Raw genomic sequence first — 23,154 nt, 5'->3', positions numbered from 1 at the left:
AAAAACTTATGTGCGCGGCACAAGAGATCTTTTACAAAATTTACACACACAAAAAAAAACGCGTGACCACTATTTTTACAAATAGACATAAGAATTAAAAAATAGGTATTTTTACTCGTATTTTTTATTTTTGTTTTTAGGAAAACGTTTTGGATCTTTTAAATCATGATGAATTCTCTTGAAAAAAAATCGACGATCTACCAGCGATCAAGTCACTCAAATTCCGACATATCTATTTCTGAAAAAAAAAACAAGTTAATATATTTGTCTTTATTAACATACGTTGAATAGTTCATTTTATGTTTATAAACGTGACATGTGACTTATGGAAATCACATGTCCGAAGATCGACGATGCGAATAAATTAAACTTTGTTGCTTTTTTATCCTGTTTTTTTTTTAAATACCATTCTAAACGTCCGTGAATTTAATTTAATGTGAAATTTTCTGCTGCTATTTCTATTTGGTGTTTTTACGTTTCATTGGATTGCTATATTTTTGGATGATAAGATCTTTGTCTCCTGTGTTCAATGAAAAGCTCATTTTCTTTCTGGGAAAGATGTAAAAAATACAAATATATAAATATTCGAGAAACTGTCAAACGGACGGAGTTTCATAGTTGTATAATTCTTGTATAAAATGTATAAGATCTTTCAGAAATAGTTTAGAGCTTCTTGTGCAGAGAAATGTAAATGATCGGTTGTTGTACAACATCTTTGCTAAAATTATTCAATTTTTTTTTTTGTAACAATGCGTTACTTCGTTGGCATTTAGAGTTTGAAGGTATTTCAGATTTTGCACGTGCGTGCGCGCGTGAGAGAGAGAGAGATATGATGAAGTAAAAAAAAACAATGACAGAAATACAAAGTTACAGGTTTTAAAAGCGTTTGAAACATGTGTGAGGATTCATTCCATTTCTTTTTAAAAATCCAAAACGATTTTAGACATGGTATATCTCAGTATATAAGAATAATTTTCGACACTATGTATATATATATTACATTTTAATCCAATACAAATTTTATATCTTATCAAACCGTACTGCTGTATCTTATGCTTTATATCTCAGACGAATGTTAATTATATGTAAATTAAATATCGATCGTGCAATAAGTCTTTTTGAGCGCTTTGAACTGATTATATTGAAACAAAAAAAAAAAAAACTGTCATATACATACATCATATTGTAATTTATATATAAATAGTTAAGTAACCATATATAGGAAAGAGAATCTTCGATATTCGCGTTTCTTTCTCGACTCGAGCTTAATGTGAATATAATAATTTTTTTGTTTCCCACTGTATCGGTGCCAATTTTACCGGATTATGAGACACGACACTCTGGAGCTGGCGAAGACACATTTTCATCAATCGTTAATTGCGATTTGAGTGAGGCACAGCTGTGCGTGTTGTTTTGTCGTAAGTTTTCGTAGCGTATTGTGTAATGTTGTATAAATCTACGATTACAGTAGAGTTTATTTTTTTCTGTGTGAACTAAAAAAACAAAAAAAAAAAAAAAAGCATTTGACGCAATCGTGAGTATGTCAGTATTGCGTAGATCCGATGATGTGTCATGTTGTTACGGCGGTTTTATACTAACGCGTGTTTTATTTGGTACATATATATATTATATATATATATAAATATAAATAGTCCTACTTTTTTATAAGGATAAATAAAAGCGTTGATAACCAATGTACATACGAACGTGCTATAAGGCTTAAGCTTTGACCGCCATTGCGTATGAAGTTTCTTATTATCAATACACGTGTGATCGTGTTGATCTGCGAATGAAAAAAAAAAAAAAAAGAAAAAAAAACTAAGTCTTTATTTCAAAGTTCTTTGAACACATCCTATTTTTATTTATGTAATTTAATAAAAATTGTTGACGATTTTTTTTCTACAAAAATCGATCGGTGCTTTCTTTTTTTCGTTGCGAGAATTGCATTCGTCACAACTCTTTGTTCGTTCTCAGAAATTTGTGATGTCTTATGCGAATCATATTGCGCGAACGCAGCAATATGTCAAGATTTCGAATGAAAAATAAATGAGTTTTTAAGATCTTGGACTAATATTCCTTGTGTGTAAAACCCGACATTAAAAAAAAGAAGAAAACAATAGAGTAGAAATGTAAAAAATATTACACATATGTAATCGAAGTAGAAACAAAATCTAAAAAAGTGTTTCTCTATAGATTATCATGCGCGTATCTATTAGATATTTTTTGTATATAATAATAGTTTTTTTTTTCGCAGTTATATACAAATTATTTTCTTGTGCTGTAACACGTTATTTTAACTAGTAAAGTATTATGCGAAAAAACGCTCTTCACCGAGTTCTATCTGTTCTTCATAGAGAACAGAATAACGGCAGTATCGAGATTCGCGTTGTTCTCTTTTAAATGAATTTTTCCACCGTTGAGAAAAAATGTATTAACGGTTACATCGGTTGTACAGTTAATTGCAAACTTACCAGTTTCACAAGAAAATCAAACATCTTGTTTAATTTAGTGGTGTTCAATCTTATTCAACTTACTTTTTTTTTTTCTGAAGAGAAAACTCAGTTATCAAAACCCAGTGTTTTATAAAATTGCGAAAACACGTAGTCAAGATAATCATGTGGTTCGAAATAACGAGATTTAAAAATGCTCTTTTTTGTTTTGATCGAATATAGATTATATAATTTACTTCTAAAGGATATTTTGTAAAATCGTCAACATACATCATCATGTGACTATTTTATCACGACATGGCATAAATTCTTGTTACTGCAATTTGTGAGTGTGAACAACAGAATGTATTCTCAGAGAGTACAGTGATAATGCAGCAAAAGGGTCTGTTCCGAACAAGATCATTATGCGCGTGTGATCGTTAACAAATGCAAACTTGCATAAAAAAAACTACGTATGCGAACGTGTATATTTTGTCATTTAATAATTCTCTTGTAGCGTGCAATTAGCTAGCGATGCGATATATTTCTCTTGCCCTCACACAATTGTTTTCTTTTTTTTGGTAAAAAAAAAAAAAGAATTTAATACAGCATTTCTGCCATAGACAAAGTTTTATCGCTTATCAGTAATAAATTCATTCGGTCGAGAAAAATAAGTGTAACAAAATGGTTTCAATCAACGTTTTTCTTATATTCGATTAATTAATTATTATATGATTGTATTGGATTTTTTAAATACGGATTATAGGGTCTATAAGTAATTTTCCTCTACAAACGCAAAATCGTATTGTATCATACAAAATTTTCGTTATATTAGCCATTTATTTACGTTCTTTTTATTCCAATTGTACCACTTAGAAACGATTTTTTTTTCTTGTGCAAAATAGGGCTCCAAGGTTAGTTCATCCAATTCCGACGCTATCCGAGTATTCAGGTAGCGGATAATTTATAGCGCTTCAAATTCGGTTTATTCAAAATATCTAAGACAATAGAAATTCAGATTTGTGTCGGGATCCGGATCGGATCTGTATATCTGTATCGAATACTTGGTAGCCCTAGTGCAAAATGTTACGTGGTAACAGAAAGGCCCTTTTGTCGTATGTTCACTGTAACGACATATAAAGGAAACGAAAACTTAGCTATAGAGATCGTCATCTCCATCATCTTGGAAGGCTTGATCGCCTTGTGTGTTGTCTTGAGTACCGCCTGCACCACTTTGTGGAAATCTGCAAAAGTTTTTTTTTTTTTTTTAAGAAATACGAAACGCGTGCACTCGAAAATCTCCATCGAAAGAGAACATGTGTATTTGTATATACTTTGAATAGTAAGAAATATTTCTTTATTTGCTATGTACGAGTCTCGAAAACACATACCTGAAATTAGTTCCAAATCCTCGCGATTGCTGAAGTGTTTGCGCAAACATTTCATACTTTCGTATGTCATTGTCAGATACTGAACGACGAGCAAACCTCATTGCTTCCTCGAAATGAGCCCGCGTTATTTCTGGTACCGGATCATCCTCATCCATCTAGAGTGCACATAAGAGCGAAAATAGAAATACATTTTAGAATTTAAGACTGAAATACACAACATCTGTATTTTTATCTAAATGAAATCATTTTAACTTCTACACGCCCATAAAACACTGCTTATATGCTTTTAATAAACTTTCAGAGCTGCATTATTGCGTCAGATATTATCGTATGTGTATAGAATGTAAGAGGAAAGTTCTATCTTGCAAACAGGAAATATTGTATAAACTTATTGTCGTCAAAGAAGATGTGAATAAATTATAAGTCAGAAATTCTCTCCGCGCGTTAAAAATTATTTATCGATGTACGCTAACCACACTACGAAGTCACTTCAGATATGAGTCATGACAAGTGACGCAGCAAAAATGGCTTTCGAAACATCCGAGTTGGAAATCGTCGAGTTTCGTCATAATACTCACGTCCATGGATGCGGATGGATTATTTGCTCGTTCTTTTTCTCTACGAATTTCAGTCTCGATGCACTGTCTAATGGCAAGTTTACACGCACGTTGACAAATCTCCGTAAGATCAGCACCGGAGAAACCATGTGTGACTTTAGCGATATAGCTTAAGTCTACATCCTATAAAAGAGAGAAAAAGAAACAATTTTTCAGAAATGCAACTTGTTCGTTTGCAATAAGATTCTCACGTATCGCTAATATGGAATTCTCACTTGAACAAATGTATCTGTTTGGTGAAATAATTACCTTAGCTACGGGAGATTTGCGGAGATTGGCCCGGAAAATGGCTTCTCGAGACTTTTCATCTGGCAGCGGTATGTAAATCAACTGATCTAATCTACCGGGCCGTAGAATAGCTGGATCTATGATATCAGGACGATTCGTCGCTCCTATGATGAACACGTTCTTCTTCGCACCCATACCGTCCATTTCCGTCAGTATCTGATTTATCACACGGTCCGCCGCGCCGCCTGCGTCGCCGACGGTACCTCCTCGAGACTTCGCGATGGAGTCGAGTTCATCGAAGAATAGCACACACGGTGCTGCTGATCTTGCCTGAAGTAAAACTCTTCGTCAAAACAACAATCTCAAAATATCATCAGCAATTTCGAATTATTCAGTGAAAGCAACATTACCTTATCGAACACGTCTCTGACATTAGCTTCCGATTCACCGAACCACATTGTCAACAATTCAGGGCCCTTGACAGAAATAAAATTCGCCTGACATTCGTTCGCGATAGCTTTGGCCAACAATGTTTTACCACAACCAGGAGGACCGTAGAATAATACACCTCGCGACGGTTGCATACCAAATTTCAAGAATTTATCGGGATGTTCCACTGGATACTGTGAAATGAAGAAACCACGCGTTTTGAACGTTTCAATTTTATTTACGAGTTGAATTTAGCGCGCATTAATTATTTCCTACCTGCACCAATTCTTGCAATTCCATTTTGACGCTCTGTAAACCTCCAATATCATCCCAAGTAACCGTTGGCACCTCAACGATTGTCTCGCGTAGGGCGCTCGGGCTGCTCTTTGTCATCGCGTACTTTAAAAAGAAATTTACTCTCATTTAGAAAACAAGCGCCAATTGTGCAATTCAATATATATAAAAAAAAATAATAATAATAACCACTTAATAACTCACCTTGAAGTTCTCCATTGTAACAGCCAAAGAAGATAGAACTTCCGCATCTATGTGATCATCTTCTAAATCGATGAGATCCATTTTTTCACGGATTTGTTGGAGAGCCGCTTCGGAACACAAAGATGCCAAATCAGCGCCGACGTGTCCATGAGTTTCGGCTGCGATCTAATGATATTTTGTTTTGTTAGAACTCTGTGCTATAAACTATGATTAATATAAAACAAAAATAGAGAACACGCGTACCTCTTCCAAGTCAACATCATCAGCGAGTCGCATATTTTTGGTGTGTATGCGCAAGATTTCCAAACGACCGGTCGCATCTGGTATACCAATGTCGATCTCTCTGTCAAAACGTCCGAAGCGACGCAACGCCCCGTCAATGCTGTTCGGCCGATTAGTAGCTGCCATCACGATAACATGAGAACTTTGCTTCATTCCGTCCATTAAGGTTAACAGTTGTGATACAATACGTCTCTCAACTTCACCATGGGTCTACAATCGCGAAAAGAGCAGCTGTCACACTTTGTTTCAAAGTACAATTTTTTGTACACAATAAAATCGATTTGGCAAACCTTTTCACGTTTTGGCGCGATAGCGTCGAGTTCATCGATGAATATAATTGCCGGAGAATTTTTCTCAGCTTCTTCGAATGCCTTTCTCAAGTTACTCTCGGACTCACCAGCCAGTTTACTCATAATTTCGGGACCTACATACAAAAACAAAAAGCATAAAAAAAAAAAAAAAATTCCCTTGATTTTTACCGTAATTATTCTGATAATAATTAAATTATCATACCGTTAATGAGGAAGAAGAACGCTCCTGTTTCGTTTGCCACGGCTCGAGCAATTAGTGTCTTTCCTGTTCCTGGTGGCCCGTACAACAATATACCGCGTGGCGGTTTAACACCAATAGCTTTGAACAAAGACGGATGTCGCAATGGTAATTCTACCATTTCCTTGATCTGCGCCAACTGCTTACGAACGCCACCGATATCGTCGTAACCAACAGCATTTAATGCTTCTTCCTCCTCCTACAAACGAATGTTTTTAATTATCCGTGAAAACAGTGAAGTTATTTTAAATAGCGCGCATATATCTAACCTCGCGCTTAATGGGATCACCCTCGCAATGAATCACTGTGTCGGGCGCCACAATACAAAATGGTCCTGGATCAGTTTCCACCACTTTGAATTCCACCGCTCGCATTCCTCCCCGGACAATGAAGTTGTCGTCCTTGTGAATGGGACGATACGCTTCGAGGAAGTATGGTTTTAAATATACTTCAAACAGATTTCTGCGAGACAAAAGCACCACGTGTAAGATTATAAAATCAGGTAATTAATTATATCTAGTATTTATACATTAGAGAGATGTTTTTATAAATTTTTTTTTTTAATTTACCCGGTAAGACCATCAACAGTATCGTCCATCGGCAACACATGAATTCGCTTCCCGTATTTTACTTCTGGACAAGCTTGTACAGAAACAACGTCACTTAGACGTACGCGTAAATTATTTCTAACAACTCTGTTCATGCGTATTTTCTCATCAGGACATGTATCATCTGAAAGAACGATGCACACTGTCTCTTTACGGCGTTTCCCCTTTAACAGTACTGTATCTCCGCGAAAAAGTTGCAGTTCATCCATCTTAGCCTGCGATAACGCCACAACTGAGTTATCATCTGCGATAGCCTCATCAACCAAGAGTCTATTTGGCCTATCCTTCTTACGAAGAATAGCTGTAGCCAAATCTTCACCGCTAGAACCAGAAGCATTAATTAAAATGCAGATCTTTGAAGCAATTATTTTTATTCTTTCAAACTATTTTAATTAGTTAATTAAAAAACTGATAAAAATGTCCTCTAAAAAAAATTATTCTTAAATTTTGTTGAGTAATTAAAAATTCTTCTGTAACTAAGAAATTTTTACCTTGTTTTTAGTTACTATCTTTCAGTCAAAAAATCTGTTGTTTAAGATAAAAGATTTTGCAACATATAATAATATTTAATATAATAAAATGTACTTGAATGTACAAAAAATACATAATTGTGTGTACATGTGAGAGTATACATGTATGCGTTCTGTTTATTTATATTCTGTTTAGAATCTTTTTGATTTTGTTACAAATATCATTGATGCAAGATGATGACACGTAGCAACTAATATATGTGAAATATATTCAAGAAATCAATATATTACTTAAATCTTTCAAGTTTTTAACAAATAACATTTGTTTCGAAAATAGAAAAATAAATATATTATTTGTATCTTCGTAATTTCTTTTTCACAATTGCGAATGGGAATAACGGTGCGTGATGCCATTTACGTTCACAATGCACAACGACGAAAATTGACGTTTTCGCATTTCTCTCTCTTTCTCTCCTGTTGTGTTTCACATAGCCATGATAGGACAAAAATTGATGAGCGCGATTCGCGTTCAATCGGGCATCGCAATTCGAGGTATCGCGCGAACGGGAACGACGACGAAATTAATGCTCGTGCCGATCTTAACGTAACGTCGCGCGTTTTACGACAAACGAGAGATAGTTCGTCGAAAACAAAGCGTTGCGTCGACATGATGACATCGTGAAATTGAGTCGCCGCGACTATCGCACTTCGTCGGTACAAGCTCCAACGATCCGCGAAAAAATCGACAATGAAAACCGCCGTGGATACGTCGTCTCGTCGTAATTTCTTACCTCTTCGGATCACTCATTGTTCAGTTCCTGATGTCTTTTATGCAAGAAAATCGCACGCGATACACAATCTCTCTTTCCGGTATACGCACTAATGCTTGGATGAGTGCTGACAACGGAACGGGAGACCGTATGATTTCTATCGTTGCCAAATCATAGCGTAACGGCGCGTTTTCATGAGCATTGTAGATTGTACACGTCAAACGTGTGAGTCACGCGCTAGCCAATCAACGTCTCGCATCTCGAGTGCGAAGGATGCGTAACTTCCGGCGTATAGTGAAATTTACTTGGGATTTGTCTTTTGCGATTGGCTAGCTTTGAATATAAGCAAAAAAAAAAAACCAACAGTGACGTGCGCCAATCAGTTGCGACCGACCGGAAATTAATCCAATCAGTTCGATACGAAATGTTTGACGCAGCACCAATGGGACAACCGTGTTGATTTGTTATTAGAGCGAATTTGATTGGCTAAGGTTACGCTTACGCAAGGTACGCTCCATGTAAAAGCAATTTTATAAATTTCTCTGGACAGAACGCTTTAAGGAACAACACAGTAACCAATCAGCAATTTGTTCTTGTGAAAAAGCAGCGTATTGATTGGTTATCGCGTCGATTCCAGTCGCGCGTTGACACGTTCGTTCGTAGAAACCCACCAACTTAGCTTAGGTCAAGCCCACCAACCGGTGGATTTTTTTTTCTCCGTTCTCGAGGACAATGCACGATCCTTCACCGCACACTTTACGTCACGCGTAGTCTACGTGAAGCGAGAGTTCGATAAATATACGCACCTGTCAAATCGATCCGCAATGGCCGGGATAAAAGGTTATTCGGTGTTATCTTGAATTATCCAGCGCGTGATTTGCCGTCCCGTAAAATTTTTGAAAGATGTCATCGCCGCAATAACTTCGCGCGAAAAGCGCGGATTCACTTATCAAAACATAACCTCGCGATTTCGTTGTTGTCATTGTTGGTTTGACACTTGAGAGCTTCGTGAGAGCTCTCTGATGTTTTATAATTTATTAATTTCAAAATAATGCGATTTATTCTCTTGTTAACGTTAGTTTGCGGGAACAAAACGTCTCGATTAACAACGTCACGCGTCTTCTTATGATTGTATTAAAAAAGGAGAGCTTTGTAAATATAAGTTTTGCAGAAATATAAGTATTATTTACAGTTGAATGGCTGCTAATTACTTCGAAGTATACGTCGTATATTTATATATACATACATATGTGCCATAAAGTTGTTTAAAAATGTTTACAAATAGACCACTGTGTTTTTGAACTATATATATATGTATTATATTATACACAGTTGCATTTATTGCATAATATGAAGACATTAACTGTTTAATTTTTTTTATTTCATGGTCAATTTCTCTTCATGGTGTTTCTCTGAAAAAAAAAAAAAACAGCGTAAGTATTTGTATATACAAAGAAAACTTGCAAGTAATTTTGAATTCGAAACTATAAACTTGTATCTGAGTCTTTCTTGTTATTTAATAAATAAGGAATTTTTTATATAAATTTTATAGAAACTTAATTTTATTACAGATTAGTATTGCTAGCATTTGCTGGTTCCATTGGAATGACTTTTGTAATTCTTGGCTGTGCATTACCAATATACAAGTGAGTACACATTTCTTAATCATAATTCTTTTGTTTTGCAAGTGTAAATTTTTCTTCAGAGTAATACATCACGGTTTGTGTAATTTTTAGGGTATGGTGGCCATTTTTTGTAGTGCTGTTCTACATATTGGCACCTATTCCAACCATAATAGCACGTCGTTACACAGATGACTCGGGTAGCACCAGTAATCCATGTTTAGAATTGGCAATATTTATTACCATGGGATTTGTGGTATCATCATTTGCTCTTCCAATTGTGTTGGCGCGATCTCCGGCAGATGAGCCAGTGGTATGTTATAGATCATAAGATCAGAAGGATTTATTATTTGATGTAATAGAGTATAGAGCACTTTATTCTTAAATTCTAGATACAATGGGGCGCGTGCTACTTGACGTTAGCAGGTAATATTGTTGTATACTCAACTCTAGTCGGATTTTTCATAACTTTTGATCAAGATGATACTGATTACAATATGTGGTGAAGCACTGCTACATTGTACTTATATGTCTTGGGAAAAGTGAGTAGCATATAAATGTAACAACTTAAAATTAGTTTCAAAGTATTAGGTCGATTTTCATAACGTTATTAAAATTAAATGTTCTATCAATTATACTTTGGTAAACTAAAATTGCTAGGTTTTTAAATCTTATAATTTATTTTCGAAACAAAAAATTGTCTGATAAGAAAACGGTTAGATTTATTCAAACATACTTTCGAACTATTCTTGTTGTATCGCCTGAAATTATTTCAGATTTTGTACAAGATTAGAGGAACAAATCAATCATGCAGTGCACTGACTGAAAGCTATATGTTAATTCTAAATTACTGCGAACTTATTGTACACAGGTTACACGTAATAATATATGAACTTTAATATATGTGAAAATTCTCTCTAATATATATATATATATCAATACTGCAAAAAAAAAATACTATAGTGCACTAACAATAGAACGTGTCAATGATAATACTATACACTATTTGTTAATGACGATTGGACATTGACACACACATGATGTCCAGAAAAAGCATTTGATGATTTTAGATTTTTCGTATATAAGAATGTTCAGGATGTAGCCTGAATCGTAACAATGCAAGGATGATGTTGAAAATATTTTTTATTTAATCTAAGTCTCTTTCATAATAATAATGATAAAACAAAGTTCCAGTTTTTTTTTTCATTTATTTTCAACTTATCCTGTCAAGTATCCTCGAAAATTTATTTTCATGACATTAAACAATTAAATGAAAATCACATTTGTCATTCAATTACATCACTTATAATTGCACTCTCTATCTTACATAGTTTCTAGGAAATAACAAAATGCGGCGTTGTGTTTATTTGCAATTAATCTCTTATATTTATGTGTATAAGTATATATAACATATAATTTTTATAATTTATAAAAGATTCTTAACAATTTAATAATTTTTATTAGCTACTTTTATTTTCTTCGGAGTTTTTCTACTTATTTTCCATATTTATACATATATCTTTGTACTACTATTATATAAATGTAGATACCTAATATAATAATTATAGGTAATTTATTATTGTGTACTAATGTGTGTATCTTCATATCACAAATTTTATTTTTTTATTATGATTTTACAAATAGATTTTTAATTATATATATATATAATTTCATTACACACACGTATGTAATTCTGAATTTTGCAAGTGCATTTGGAACAGATTTTGATTGACTGTCACATCGCGCCGTTACGCACAATGTGTTATATATATATATCTCAACGTATTAGGTATTAGGTATATTTCGTTTACATTAACGTTCACATTCATGGCCTACATAGTCTTTATAGTCTTTATATATGCATGTATAAATAGGACTATCTTATTATGTAAGAAACGACTATGTGAATACTATTCTATGAGTTAGATTTTAGTTTAATAGGTCTCACCAGTAACATAGGAGATGGTAAATGTACATAATTTTCCTGCGATCATTTTCAAACTTTGCTACAGTGAAAACACGATTTCCAAAATTTACAAAATTTACATACGTCTCTTTGACGTTTTAAATATTTTATTACGCTGAATTTGTTTTTTCTGTATATATACACATATATATACATATATATATATGTATGTATGTATATATACAAGTATATATATATCTATGTATATATATACAAGTAGTAGCTTTTGTTGATAATATTCAATTAACATTAACATGGCAAAACGTATCGAAATTAAGGCTTCAACGCGCGCGCGACACATTTTATATAAATATAAAAAATTGTATATATAGAACCTCCAAATTTCTCACGCTTGCGCCTTTCTTGGAAAAAAAATTCTTCGATAAGAAGACATTTCGTTCTCATGAAAAGACAATGCGCAAAATCGAGGAGACGCTATATATATAAAAATATTTCTGTGTACACAATTCAAATATGTATATACACAACAGATTCGCATCTCTTACGATTAGTCATTCACGCCTTGATGCATACCTCGTCATTCGTACGTTCTCATTCGCTCTTATTTATCTACAAAATCTTAATCATCAGTCTTCACAAGTTGCAGTCTGTCAACAGTTCTATGTACAATGAGGATGTATTTACAAGGAAGTTATTTGTATAATTTTAAAAGAGTCCGTTCTGTTTTTCATTGTATCAAGCGACCCTACACGATCTTGACGCCGATGCTGTTATTGACATGCAGTTTTGACAGTGTCTTTTTAACGCGAAGAGCAGTTAAGCGAACTAGCGGATTCACGTGCCAACATTCCGACATGATTTTGCTTAACGCGTACAGAATCTGTAAAAACAAGAGGAATTTTTATTCGATTTGAGTAACCGACAAGAATAACTCAGATGGAAGATAAAAACAACTGCTTCTCTCACCGAATCGTTATCCCATCTTGTTGGAATAACTGGACGCAATCGTTTCACGCAGACTACCAGGCGCATGTCCTCGAAATCCGGATCGCTTGGTACGACGTCGTGATAAGGCAACGCGTAAGGCTCCACCATTGAGCTCGTGCCACCCGTGACGCATCTTCTGCATGCTTCCCAGAACACAAGACCGACAGAATACATGTCAGCCATTCTAAATGCGTCGAAGGAAGCTGTGTTCAGTGTCTCGTCCAACACTTCCGGCGCCATGTAACGCCGTGTGCCCACTCGGGGATTCTGAGCAATGTCGATCTTTCCGCTGTCACTGTAAAGAAATAAATATCTCATTGAGAGAGATGTTCACGGCACAAATAACTTTTTTTTTTTAGCGCCTTTTAGCTTTAAAACTGAATGTTACGAGTTCGCATACCTGAAGTAGCGAACAGCCAAGCCAAAATCAGCTATGGCACACTCTCCGTTCCTTTTAACTAGGATATTTCTGCTTTTGATGTCTCTGTGAGCTATCGCAGGTTTTCCCTGCGTACCAAAGATTTCCGTGTGCAAGTGTGCGATGCCAGACGCGATGGACAAGCAAATCACCAGCAGACCTTGATGATCCAACATGGTTGTTTGCAAGTAATCGTGTAACGAACCTCTCTCGTGATAATCCGTGATCAGCAACATCTGCGTCCACGAGCCGGTACCTTTGATATCAGCGGCGATGAAGCCCAGGATATTGTCATGCCTCATAAGCACCGTCTGATAAATTTCCGTTTCACGGAACCAGGATTTCTCTTCCAACGTGAAGAAGACTTTCACCGCGACCTTTTCTCCGCCTCGCCATCGCGCGAGCCATACCTCGCCGTAACGCCCTTTTCCTACACACTGCGACATGGCCAATTGTTTCGCAATAGTCTGCTGCACCAGGAGCGGCAGTCCGGATCCTGATCCACTGCTTTGATCCATTAACGCTTTGAGAGTGTCCTGGCGCGGCACCAAACGCTGTCCCCGCTCCTTCCTGCGATATCGGACGTACATGAAACCCGCCATTATCAGAATGATCATGAAAACCACGAACAGGACCATTAAAATAATTAATGGCGCTCCCGACGCGCTAATGATCGCATTGGGCGACACGGTAGGTCGGGGTTTGTACGTTATATTGGGAAATTGTTCCCTGTTGCACAATGCCGTGGAATTGCAACATGTGATGCTCTTTTCTTGCAGATGGGGAACTAGATTTCCCTTGCACTGCATGAAACCTCCTTCATCGGGCGGTAAACAACCGTACGAGTACTCGGGGACAAATTCTCCCAAATCGGTGTCCCACACCTCTTCCACGGCGCTGAAGCACTGACCTCCGGCTCGTAGTTCGCATGTGCCATTCTGCCTGCCGTCCGGACAGTGTCCGTCGCAGTAGCAAACAATACCGACCACTGTGAGAGAAAACATCACGACATTAGATCACAATTTGTTGCTGGTCTCAATGAACGTGTGTGTGTGTGCGTGTGTATATATATATATACAAAGAGAAGAAATAACGCAAGATTCTAATATTAATCGCCTAGTCATTCAAAATATTCTTGGATTCTCGGATGCTTCGGAGAATAAAATTTATTTATAAGCAAATCTTTCGGGAGAAGAACGGCAAGAAGAGGAAAAGAAAAAGAGAAAGACGCATCAGTGGAATCAGATGATCGATTGCGAGGTGCGGTAAATAATTTCAATGATAATTGAGACAAAGAGCAGACTTAGGAGAAGGAAGAGGAGGAGAAACTAGGTGCGGATTCGAGAGGTTGTTCGGCAAGTCGCGAGATGTGTCGTGTAGGCGAACGACCGTCGTCCCACGGAGATGCCGGAGTGTATCAAGGAGAAAGGAGAGGTAGGTGCGTCCCGAAACGGAAATCCTTCATAAAGCAAAAGACGGTCGTCTCAGGTTGATACAAACCAGCGAAAGACCGATAAATCTTTCGTCGGTTGTAAACCTCTCGCGCGCACGCGCATATAAAAGCGCGATCAACATCACGCAAAATGATCTCTCGTCGCCATTTGCATGCAAAATATACGTTTAATTTTGCATATTTTCAAGAAAAAAAAAAAACTATAGTTAAAATGCAAATCACACTGAATATTCAAAAACCAAACTACTTTTCGCTTGTAAAATATCGATACCGTGCGAATGTGTAACATTTAAACTAAACGTAATTGTTTGGCGCGTTATTGTGAAGTTCAAAATTAAATTTGACAGCTCGCGAAACTGCAAACGTCCGCCTCCGATAACGGAGAATTCGACGCAGACAAGGTGGGGTATCACGTTTCTAACGAGCCAAGCTCGCTCGCGATGGCAAGCAAAAACGAGAAAGAGGAAGAAGAGGGTCTGAAACCGCATCGAGGGGGAGGGACACGCGCGCGAACGTCACGGAGAAGTCGACGCTTATCTTCCGCCGCGAAATTACTCGCGCGCGTCTATTTTACGGTGACCGCTCTCTATTTATATCTCACGAATATCCGGATGACGGATCGATTCGCGCGTTCCGCGTCCGTTGCTCCCGCGCGTTTGTCCCTCTCAAGTACGACAATTGTCACGCGGAGACGATTTCCTAATTCGCGAACATCGATTCCGAAACAACGCGGAAACGACATTAGCCGCTCGTACAAAAAAAAAATAGGCGGCGTACTTGCGTGATTTTTTTTTCTTTTTTTTTATTTTTATTATCTCCCCACGCGTTATCTCTCGGCTTTTTGGATACAGATAACCGATTCAGAGAGCTGCTGGTCAATTTAATTTATATAATGTTCAGACCGAGAATTTTTGAAATCGAGATCTTATTGTCGAAACACGCGAGACCGAGACGGCAAGAAAAAAAAACTGCGGATGAGCTACTTGGCAGTGACTCGGTTCTTCTTTTTATGTACTTTGAGTCAAACGATATCGCATCTTGATTTATTGCAGGTTTTTTTATTTATTTAAAGTCTCCGCGAAGAAGTCTACTACGTCGAATTTGCGACTACTTACTCGAAGAAGAAAAGTCGCGACTTTGATCCTTCAAGAAAGAAAAGCGACCAAGGACAAGGTTGAGACGCGAAGCAAGATCTATTCGTCGATTCGTGATCCGATTCGCTCTTATCCTTGCGTATCTCGAGAGGCGTAAATAGCTTGGCACACAAGAAGTATTTTTCCACATCGACCAACGTCAACGCGTGTCTCACACGATTGTCGTTGGAATACTATCTCGCGGCTCGCGATTAATGACCGCGCGCGCAGTGCGTGTGGAAACTCGCGTAGATCTATAAAAACGATCGGTCTGTCTCTCTAAACCGGGCGCTTACACCGCGATATCACGATCTTATCTGAGAGAGAAGAGCGGATGTGGAAATCTCTTACACACAGACGATATACACGTTCACGCGATGATAATCTATCGATATATACAATCTCTCAACACGTTCGTCCGCGTAGATCGAGATCGATTCGAGTTTTTTTTTATATATATATTACTACTTTTACGCGACTCAAATTCATTTTGAGAAAATTATTAGCTTCGTAGAGCGTTCGCGATCACTTTTGTCGGGTTTCGCGCGCGCTTCCGATAATACGCGCGTTTATAAAAACTAAAAAATCGCGGCTCCGCGCGGACGCTTCGCTTATCGGGCCCGTTCGTCAGTGACGGGAAAGTCCTAATGGACTGTTTAGAAAACTGTCATGCACACGCGAGCGTGTCGTACGAGCCACGCGGATCACACGACCCGAGAGGCGTAACGCGCATATCTGTTTTCGCGTGCGCGCCACTCTTTCGCACACGACGACGCAATCGGCGCCCGTAATCGCGCGCGAAGGTTTCAATGAATCGGTTGCGCGCGCGCGCGCGCGGGACGACGTGCCAGCTAGTCGCGGACTTTATCAGCTTGGCAAAGAGCAGTATCAGCGAGATACGTCCGCGCGCGTCTATGAGTCGCCAAATCGCGAACTTTGCCGGCGACTTTGCTCCAGAAACACGCCCGTTCCTTTTTCTACCTCTCTCTCTCTCTCTCTCTCGACAAGGTCGGGGATCGACGCCGCTTTGCGTCTTTAGTGCGTCAGTAAACAAGTCGCAACAATAAACAACGTCGATCGTCAATAATAAACAAACCGCGCGATGTTTGTTGTTTCTCGCGAGAGAGAAATAAAATAAATTAAACAGAATGTCGCGAACACACACGGACACGTTAATAGGATGAATGCAACTTTGTCGATGAACCAATGAGGATCCGGTAAAAAATAGAAAAATCAGTTGGGTAAATAACACCGAATTATCTCTCGAATTCAAGTCTCAAATTTGTACAAGAATCAGGTGTAACATAGGGTCATTCTTTCTTATCGCGTAATCAATTGTTTTACAAGTCAACACTGATAATGTCATCGCACGTTTCCCAATCGCTCGCTCGAGTGCGCCCGCGATGGGCGCGAATAAACGAGAACAAAAAAAAAAAAAAAACTACAAGTTTCGCCGATTGTCAAATCTCGGCGAATTCAATAAATCAATCGGAGCGAGTAACATTTTCGGATCGACGACGACGACGACGAAAACTTAAAGCGCGCACGCTGTGTGTCGCACAGGAAACTTAACACCGCGCTGCAAATAATATTGTCGAGAAAGCGGTGCAGCAAACGTGCGCGCGCGTGATACACCACACCGCGCGCGATAGTAATTTTCGTGGAAGAACAATCAGCCGTGTGTATGTAATCCTATCCCGTGTTGCGCGCTCGGTTGTGATTTCGAGCGGGAAATCCGTCGCCGTGACTGAACCAACACCTCCAATGTCTTTCTCTCTCTCTATCTCCTCGTGAAACAGCATCCGCCACGAGATCTTTGAAAAATAGATGAGTCTGAAAAGATGAGATGCGCGATAAGTGACACAATTTGGAAATGGCATTTTTTTGTTTAAAAAATTTCTGTAATCGTTGGAAAATCTTTTGACAAAAAAAAAAAGACTCAAAATGACAATCCATTAAGATCTCAATCGAATAGTTTGTCTAAACGAATAGTTTATCTAAACTATTTATAGATGGCTGTACACGGCCAATTCGCCGCGAATAAAAATAACGAGCGTTTTCGCCACGCAGACCTCGGGGGGGAACGAAAATTCGTGGCGATTTTTACGTCAGACTTGAATTATCGGCGCAATTCGTCACAGCGTTCTCATCACCGCGGGAGATGCGTTTTGTTACTCGAGCGAGCGGTGGTGTTGGGGTTTTTTTGTTTTTTTCATCTCAGAACAGATATTTCAAATTCCCCGAGGTCTACAATTCCTTCCGATAACGGCGAATAAACGCGCATCCGGAATTACTGAAAAAAAAAAAAAAGAGACAAAACGCGTTGCTTGCATTTCCACGAACCACGAGAACGTATTTTTATCCCGCATTCCGGATGTACTTCTTGCGCGTTACATAGAAAAAGACGCCGTATTATTCAAGCCTTATTCGTCATCCATACGCCATGTCGCACGCGCGATGTCCTTGCGCGATTCTCGCGCGGGAGAAGAAAAAACGCGCGTCATATAGACGTGCGTGATAAAGGAGAGAAAGGAAGATCAAAGAAGCGGCGTGTGACAAGAGGAAGAGAAAAAACAGAGCGTTTTTTTCGCCGCGTTTTCAACGCAAGAGCGCGCACGTTGAGATTACGTTTACGGCGTGAGGAGACGGCGAGAGAAAGAGAGTGTCTCCAGCTGACGAAAAACGACGTCTAATAAAATCCTTTGACGTATTTCGAGCATCGTGTGTCGAAAGCGACGTGAACAGTCTCAATTTCCTGTACACGTCAAACAGATAGAGCTCCGCGTTGTAGAGCCCCGCGCGTTTACAGTCCGATTGCGGATTGCTGAAACACATCGAGGAGATCTGATTTGACGTCAGTGTGAAATATACGGAGTTGAAATATACGACGCGTTTAACGATCGAACCGAATCGATCGTTTCGAATCTTGATTGTGACACTTGGAGAACGCGCGTGACGCAAACGCGCAACAACATTGAGATCTGGTCGCTATTTTTATTGCGACTTAGAAAACAAATTCCTTGACGGAAAACGAAAAAAAAACTTTGTGAAAATTCTACCGATTCAACACTGACTTTTGCAGCGAACATTTTGCCGATGAAGCGAATGATTCAATTGAGACTCTCTTTCGCATCAACCGCGAGTTTACGTCGGTCAAGTGCGTCGCACCGTGCGGATTGAGAAAAAAAAAAAAAACGCTCATTAAAAAGTTGACAGCTGAGTGTCGTAACATCGCCGCGTTTGAAAGGGTTAAAGTCTGGTGTCATCGGCTACGTCATTGCGTCTCGATATCGAATCGCGCGCGGCAATCAGTTGGTCGTTGGTCCAGTATCATCGCGCGTAAGCGTTTGAGACTGGACCAAACCCGTGATCGAGAGAGAAAGAGAGACAAATAAGCCGCAAAAGAGTGAAAAAAAGGAAATAAAAAGAAAAATGGAAAAAATCGCGGGTCGGCGAGAGAAACGGAACTCTCGTCTCTCGAGCCGACGCGAAGCTGCGCGCGGATTCTCAGCACATCGCTGGTATTTCAGTCTCTAACCTCGACCAGAGGAGGCTAAACCTCTTCTCATCTCCGTTTCTCTCCGTTTCTCTCTCTTTCCGTCACGTCTTCCGACGTTCTCGTCTCGGCGGACGTAAAAAAGAACAGTCGCATGCTTTCCCGAGCGCGGCACACAGGAATTCCTTCCGTGAAAACGCACGGAACGAGAGGCGCGTCTTGCGTCGCATAAAAAAGAAAAAAAAAAAAGAAAAAAACAATCGGCGAAGGTCCTATCGATTGTTTCAATACCGATTTGTAAATCGCAATCTTATCGCGGATAATGCGTTTTTCAGTTACAATCGGGATTGCACGTTTTGTTTAAAATGACACACAAGGTCGCAGAGAAAAGTAGAAGCAAAATTTGCGCTTTGATCAATGCAAAAGTATCTATAGCGAAGATAAAAATATCCATCGGATTTGATAAAGCTTGACTTAACGAAGAACTAAAATTAACTTAGAACTCACGTTGCAAAATGCAACCCACGAGGCGGAGAAAAAGAAAAACGCGAAGAAGACGTTAAAGGAAATTTGTACGGCGCGCTGTCGAGAGGAATCTCAAGGAAAACACGACACCACGCGATACGTACACTGGAGCATGACGGTTGTGTGCGCGCAGCAGCAGCACCAGCAGCAGCAGAAGTATCGCGCGGAGGAAACCGTCGGTTTGTGTTGTCGCACGCTTCTTCAAGAACGAAGGGGGTGGCTTCTTTCTCGAAGATCGGAGCAAAAAGCCTTGCGGTGCAATTGAGGGCGCGCCGGGGCAACGATCCCTCGGAGCGAAAAGCGCACGCGATCGCTCGTCGGTTCGACCGCGACCAGGAAGATTGACGACGAGAGTACGCGGAACGGAACGTCAGTCCGTGACGGAGAGAAGAAGACGAAGAAAATGGGACGGAGCGAACGAAACAACAGCGTGATCGTCGTTGGATTACAACACACATCTGCGTGGCAGAAGGCGAACACAGAGACAGGGAGAGAAAGAGAGAGAGAGAGAGAGAAACTGAAAGCGTGGTCGTTCTCTCGCTTGTTTGCGAGAGTTCGCCCGCATTTAATCGATTCTCGCGCGCGCGAATGGCCCGGTGGTGGTGATGAACCTTCAGATGGAGAACAACGACGCGTCCCGTTCAGGACCAGGAGGGTAAACACACAACGCGGTGACACGCACACGCGGGGTAACCGACTCCGTACTCACCGTCGATAAATCTCGCGACAAACACTCCCAGTCCGACAAGCGACAGGCCATATTTACATCCGCGCTGATCCGTCGTAGCGGCGAGCGCAGCCATTTTCTACACTCGGGACTCTCGGGAGCACATACTTCACTGTGACGTAGGGCTCTCCGCAACGCGCCGCAAGGCGCAGGCCGCTCGTACCTCGGTCGTCTTCGTCTAGGTAGGGGGCGACTTTGCAGCGGTGGGATTGGCGTTTCGTGAATCCTCGACTCTGCAAGAGAGAACAACAATCAGTTTGCGTGAGAGCGAGCGAGATGGTGATGCTGGGGCCGGAGCTCAGACCCGTACCGAGAAAACCTCTTCGCCCCGAGTGTGTTTGGTTCGATTTTCGCGCGCGATATTGTTGCGAGAAAATTAATCATCGAGGGTAGCGCCGAAAGATATTTTTCCTGCAAATAATATATAGATATGAGAATCAGAATTGTTTAAAACGTGATTAAAAGAATCCTCTCGTGTAGAAGAAGTCAATTTGTTTTTTTTTTCTTTTTTTAGCGTAAATACACAAACATGAGTCAAACATTTATCTGTTGTAAACAAAAACCATTTTTCCAGATCGCGAAGTGTCAAAGATCATCTCGACGCTCAACAGATTTCAGTGTTTCTGACACACTGACGTTTTCAGATAAAACGTTAGATATTTTGTGTTCTACGTCTCAGTACAAATTTGGCGTAATCTGCCTGTCTGGCGTACGCGTCTGGTCTTGGTTGTTGTTGTCAGCGAAGAAGAGCACGACGGCGCCCCGTGGGCGCCATTATGCCGCCGATGGGGCACCGTGCGGAGAGAATCTCTCCGGAGAGATTCTCTCTTTCTCTCTCTCTCTCTCTCTCATTCTCGACAGGGATCGCGCGCTATATACTCGCCTCTCGACGCTTCGGAGCCAGGAAGGGTCGCGTTGTTCCTCGGAAAGGCGCAAATGTCTATGCGCGACGCGTCACCGACAGAATCCAGAACCCGGCTAGAATCTAGAATCTCGTTTTCCTCCTCCCCTCCGTCTTGATCCGTGGGATCACGTACCTTTCTCTGTATTTTCCTTGTCCTCTTCCCCCCTTGAGTCGAGCGACATTTGCGTCGCTCCGAATGGAGTGTCTTTAATTGCGAATTCGATCGGGAACGCCAAGTGCGCGAACTAGTTTCGTGGAGAGAGACTGGAAAAACAAGATCCGCGTTTTAATTAATTTGTGTACCTGTTGCACTTGATTTCTTTTTCTTCTTTTTTTTTTTCGCGCGCGCGCGCGCGCGAGTCCATGTCCTCGGATTTGCCAAAGAAAAAAGCAATTACGCTGAGATTACTTACCTTAATAATTTTTGGCCAACGGTCTCTTCGGAAGAGAAGAGCGATTGAAGCGCTACGGGGGTTGCGCGCCACGCTGCGAGTGGCGAACGCGAAGCAACGCCACTAAAGCGCGGTTTCCAGTGTCTGCAACAACACGCGGATCTCTTTTATTTCTTTTTTTCACGGCCTCTGGCTTGCCTCGCCAACTACGTGTGAATATAGCAGTATTATCGATATCAGATTACCGGCTAATTGTCGGCGGCGTCCCCAAGATTGCCGGAATGGTAATGTTTCACGCTTCCGGAAGAGCTGACTTTGCTTTTTTTATTGCCTTCTAAAGGCGACTTAACGATCAAACGTGTAACACCACTTCTGGCTCAACGAAAGCGCAAAGATTTATGCAAGAGTAAGTGTTTTTCCTCTTCTTGCCGCATATGACTTTAGTCACGTTTTTAAAGACACGCTACTAAAGTCTTGATATTTGAAAACTATCGACCTAACCTTTAGTTTTAATATGATTTTTTTTATCAACTCGACAATCTTTTGAAAAATATATTGATAAGAATCTTTGTTAAGTAATTAGATACTACATTATAATATACAATCAATACCAATTTCGTCTCATTAAATAATTAATAAATTTGTAGAAGCTAGAGATACTCTACACAAAAGCAGAAAAAAAATATTTCGCAATGGATAAATGGCCTTTTTCTGAAGCGCAATTTGTGCCGTTCGTGTGCAAAAATGTAAAAGAAGTTCTCGGCGCTGCAATATGGTGAATATTAAGATCCAACAAAGGCGCACTGTTCGCGGGAGAACAAAGCTCGCGGCAATTCTTTCGCGCCGCCAGCAACTAGTCGGACTCCGGCGATCGGATTCGTCGTCGTCGTCGTCGTCGTCGTCGTGACGACGAGGAGCACGAAACGTCGCCTCGCATCAAGATTAGGTCGCCGCGTGACGACGATGACGCCGATGTGGTGTGCTACCCGCGCGTAACCTGTTGCGTGTGTATCGGTCGAGCGTGAAGTCGCGCGATCCAGATTGAAACGCACGGACCGACCCTCAGACGCATCCGTCCGTCGTTTCTCGCGCGCGCTAAAAGGCGTCAGTCATTATATTTTTAGAGATGATCTTCGGCACTTTTATGGAAAGAGACGTACATCCAACGCGCGGCATCCAACATGCGTTTTTCTCGAAAAAGCAGACCGCTTTATTTTTATCGTGACTCGGATTTTTTTCGAAACCTAAAAAATTGTATAAATTGAAGGATGTTTAAAAAAATTGTCCCTGCAATTTTGC

General features: G+C 39.9%; 3 protein-coding genes across 5 annotated transcripts; 1 reads left to right on the top strand and 2 right to left on the bottom strand.

Annotated features, from left to right (window-relative positions):
- Positions 1 to 120: 120 nt before the first annotated feature.
- LOC109853569 (transitional endoplasmic reticulum ATPase TER94) lies at positions 121 to 8,437 on the bottom strand. Its single transcript, XM_020425802.1, has 13 exons — positions 8,293 to 8,437; positions 6,993 to 7,352; positions 6,693 to 6,885; positions 6,388 to 6,622; positions 6,165 to 6,298; positions 5,836 to 6,084; positions 5,593 to 5,757; positions 5,371 to 5,493; positions 5,076 to 5,288; positions 4,687 to 4,995; positions 4,399 to 4,560; positions 3,821 to 3,975; positions 121 to 3,673 (listed from the first exon to the last, which is right to left on the bottom strand). The coding sequence occupies exons 1-13, from the start codon at positions 8,307 to 8,309 to the stop codon at positions 3,583 to 3,585; spliced, it is 2,406 nt and encodes an 801-aa protein (XP_020281391.1). The 5' UTR covers positions 8,310 to 8,437; the 3' UTR covers positions 121 to 3,582.
- Positions 8,438 to 8,990: 553 nt separating this feature from the next.
- On the top strand, positions 8,991 to 11,080 carry LOC109853571 (leptin receptor overlapping transcript-like 1). Of its 2 annotated transcripts, none has more exons than XM_020425808.1 (5): positions 8,991 to 9,111; positions 9,843 to 9,917; positions 10,008 to 10,206; positions 10,286 to 10,435; positions 10,670 to 11,080. In XM_020425808.1, exons 2-4 carry the CDS (start codon positions 9,877 to 9,879, stop codon positions 10,397 to 10,399), a joined length of 354 nt encoding a protein of 117 aa, XP_020281397.1. In that variant the 5' UTR covers positions 8,991 to 9,111; positions 9,843 to 9,876; the 3' UTR covers positions 10,400 to 10,435; positions 10,670 to 11,080. The 2 variants fall into 2 exon arrangements, with proteins under 2 accessions (XP_020281397.1, XP_020281398.1); XM_020425809.1 differs by lacking the exon at positions 8,991 to 9,111 and adding an exon at positions 9,643 to 9,704.
- Positions 11,081 to 12,002: 922 nt separating this feature from the next.
- On the bottom strand, positions 12,003 to 20,703 carry LOC109853566 (bone morphogenetic protein receptor type-1B). Of its 2 annotated transcripts, none has more exons than XM_020425799.1 (4): positions 20,542 to 20,703; positions 13,208 to 14,213; positions 12,787 to 13,102; positions 12,003 to 12,700 (listed from the first exon to the last, which is right to left on the bottom strand). In XM_020425799.1, exons 1-4 carry the CDS (start codon positions 20,633 to 20,635, stop codon positions 12,566 to 12,568), a joined length of 1,551 nt encoding a protein of 516 aa, XP_020281388.1. In that variant the 5' UTR covers positions 20,636 to 20,703; the 3' UTR covers positions 12,003 to 12,565. The 2 variants fall into 2 exon arrangements, with proteins under 2 accessions (XP_020281388.1, XP_020281387.1); XM_020425798.1 differs by lacking the exon at positions 20,542 to 20,703 and adding an exon at positions 15,794 to 16,499.
- Positions 20,704 to 23,154: the final 2,451 nt, after the last annotated feature.

The sequence above is a fragment of the Pseudomyrmex gracilis genome, unplaced genomic scaffold (genome assembly GCF_002006095.1).
Source record: "Pseudomyrmex gracilis isolate BER0280 unplaced genomic scaffold, ASM200609v1 scaffold_50, whole genome shotgun sequence".
Lineage (NCBI taxonomy): Eukaryota > Metazoa > Arthropoda > Insecta > Hymenoptera > Formicidae > Pseudomyrmex > Pseudomyrmex gracilis.
The sequence above is the reverse complement of the archived record's forward strand: the minus strand, read 5'-3'. Positions and strand labels throughout refer to the sequence as shown.

Excerpts from the sequence above, each read along its gene's own strand:
- LOC109853569 (XM_020425802.1), bottom strand. Across the intron at positions 5,494-5,592 it reads TTACAATGGAGAACTTCAAG|TACGCGATGACAAAGAGCAG; the intron begins GTGAGTTATTAA and ends TTCTTTTTAAAG. Across the intron at positions 4,561-4,686 it reads GCAAATCTCCCGTAGCTAAG|GATGTAGACTTAAGCTATAT; the intron begins GTAATTATTTCA and ends TCTCTTTTATAG.
- LOC109853571 (XM_020425808.1), top strand. The coding sequence starts at position 9,877 with ATGACTTTTGTAATTCTTGGCTGTGCATTACCAATATACAA. Across the intron at positions 9,918-10,007 it reads TGTGCATTACCAATATACAA|GGTATGGTGGCCATTTTTTG; the intron begins GTGAGTACACAT and ends TGTAATTTTTAG. Across the intron at positions 10,207-10,285 it reads CTCCGGCAGATGAGCCAGTG|ATACAATGGGGCGCGTGCTA; the intron begins GTATGTTATAGA and ends CTTAAATTCTAG.
- LOC109853566 (XM_020425798.1), bottom strand. The coding sequence starts at position 15,962 with ATGTGGAAAAATACTTCTTGTGTGCCAAGCTATTTACGCCTCTCGAGA. Across the intron at positions 14,214-15,793 it reads TCGCGACTTTTCTTCTTCGA|TGGTCGGTATTGTTTGCTAC; the intron begins GTAAGTAGTCGC and ends TTTCTCTCACAG. Across the intron at positions 12,701-12,786 it reads CAAGATGGGATAACGATTCG|ATTCTGTACGCGTTAAGCAA; the intron begins GTGAGAGAAGCA and ends TTGTTTTTACAG.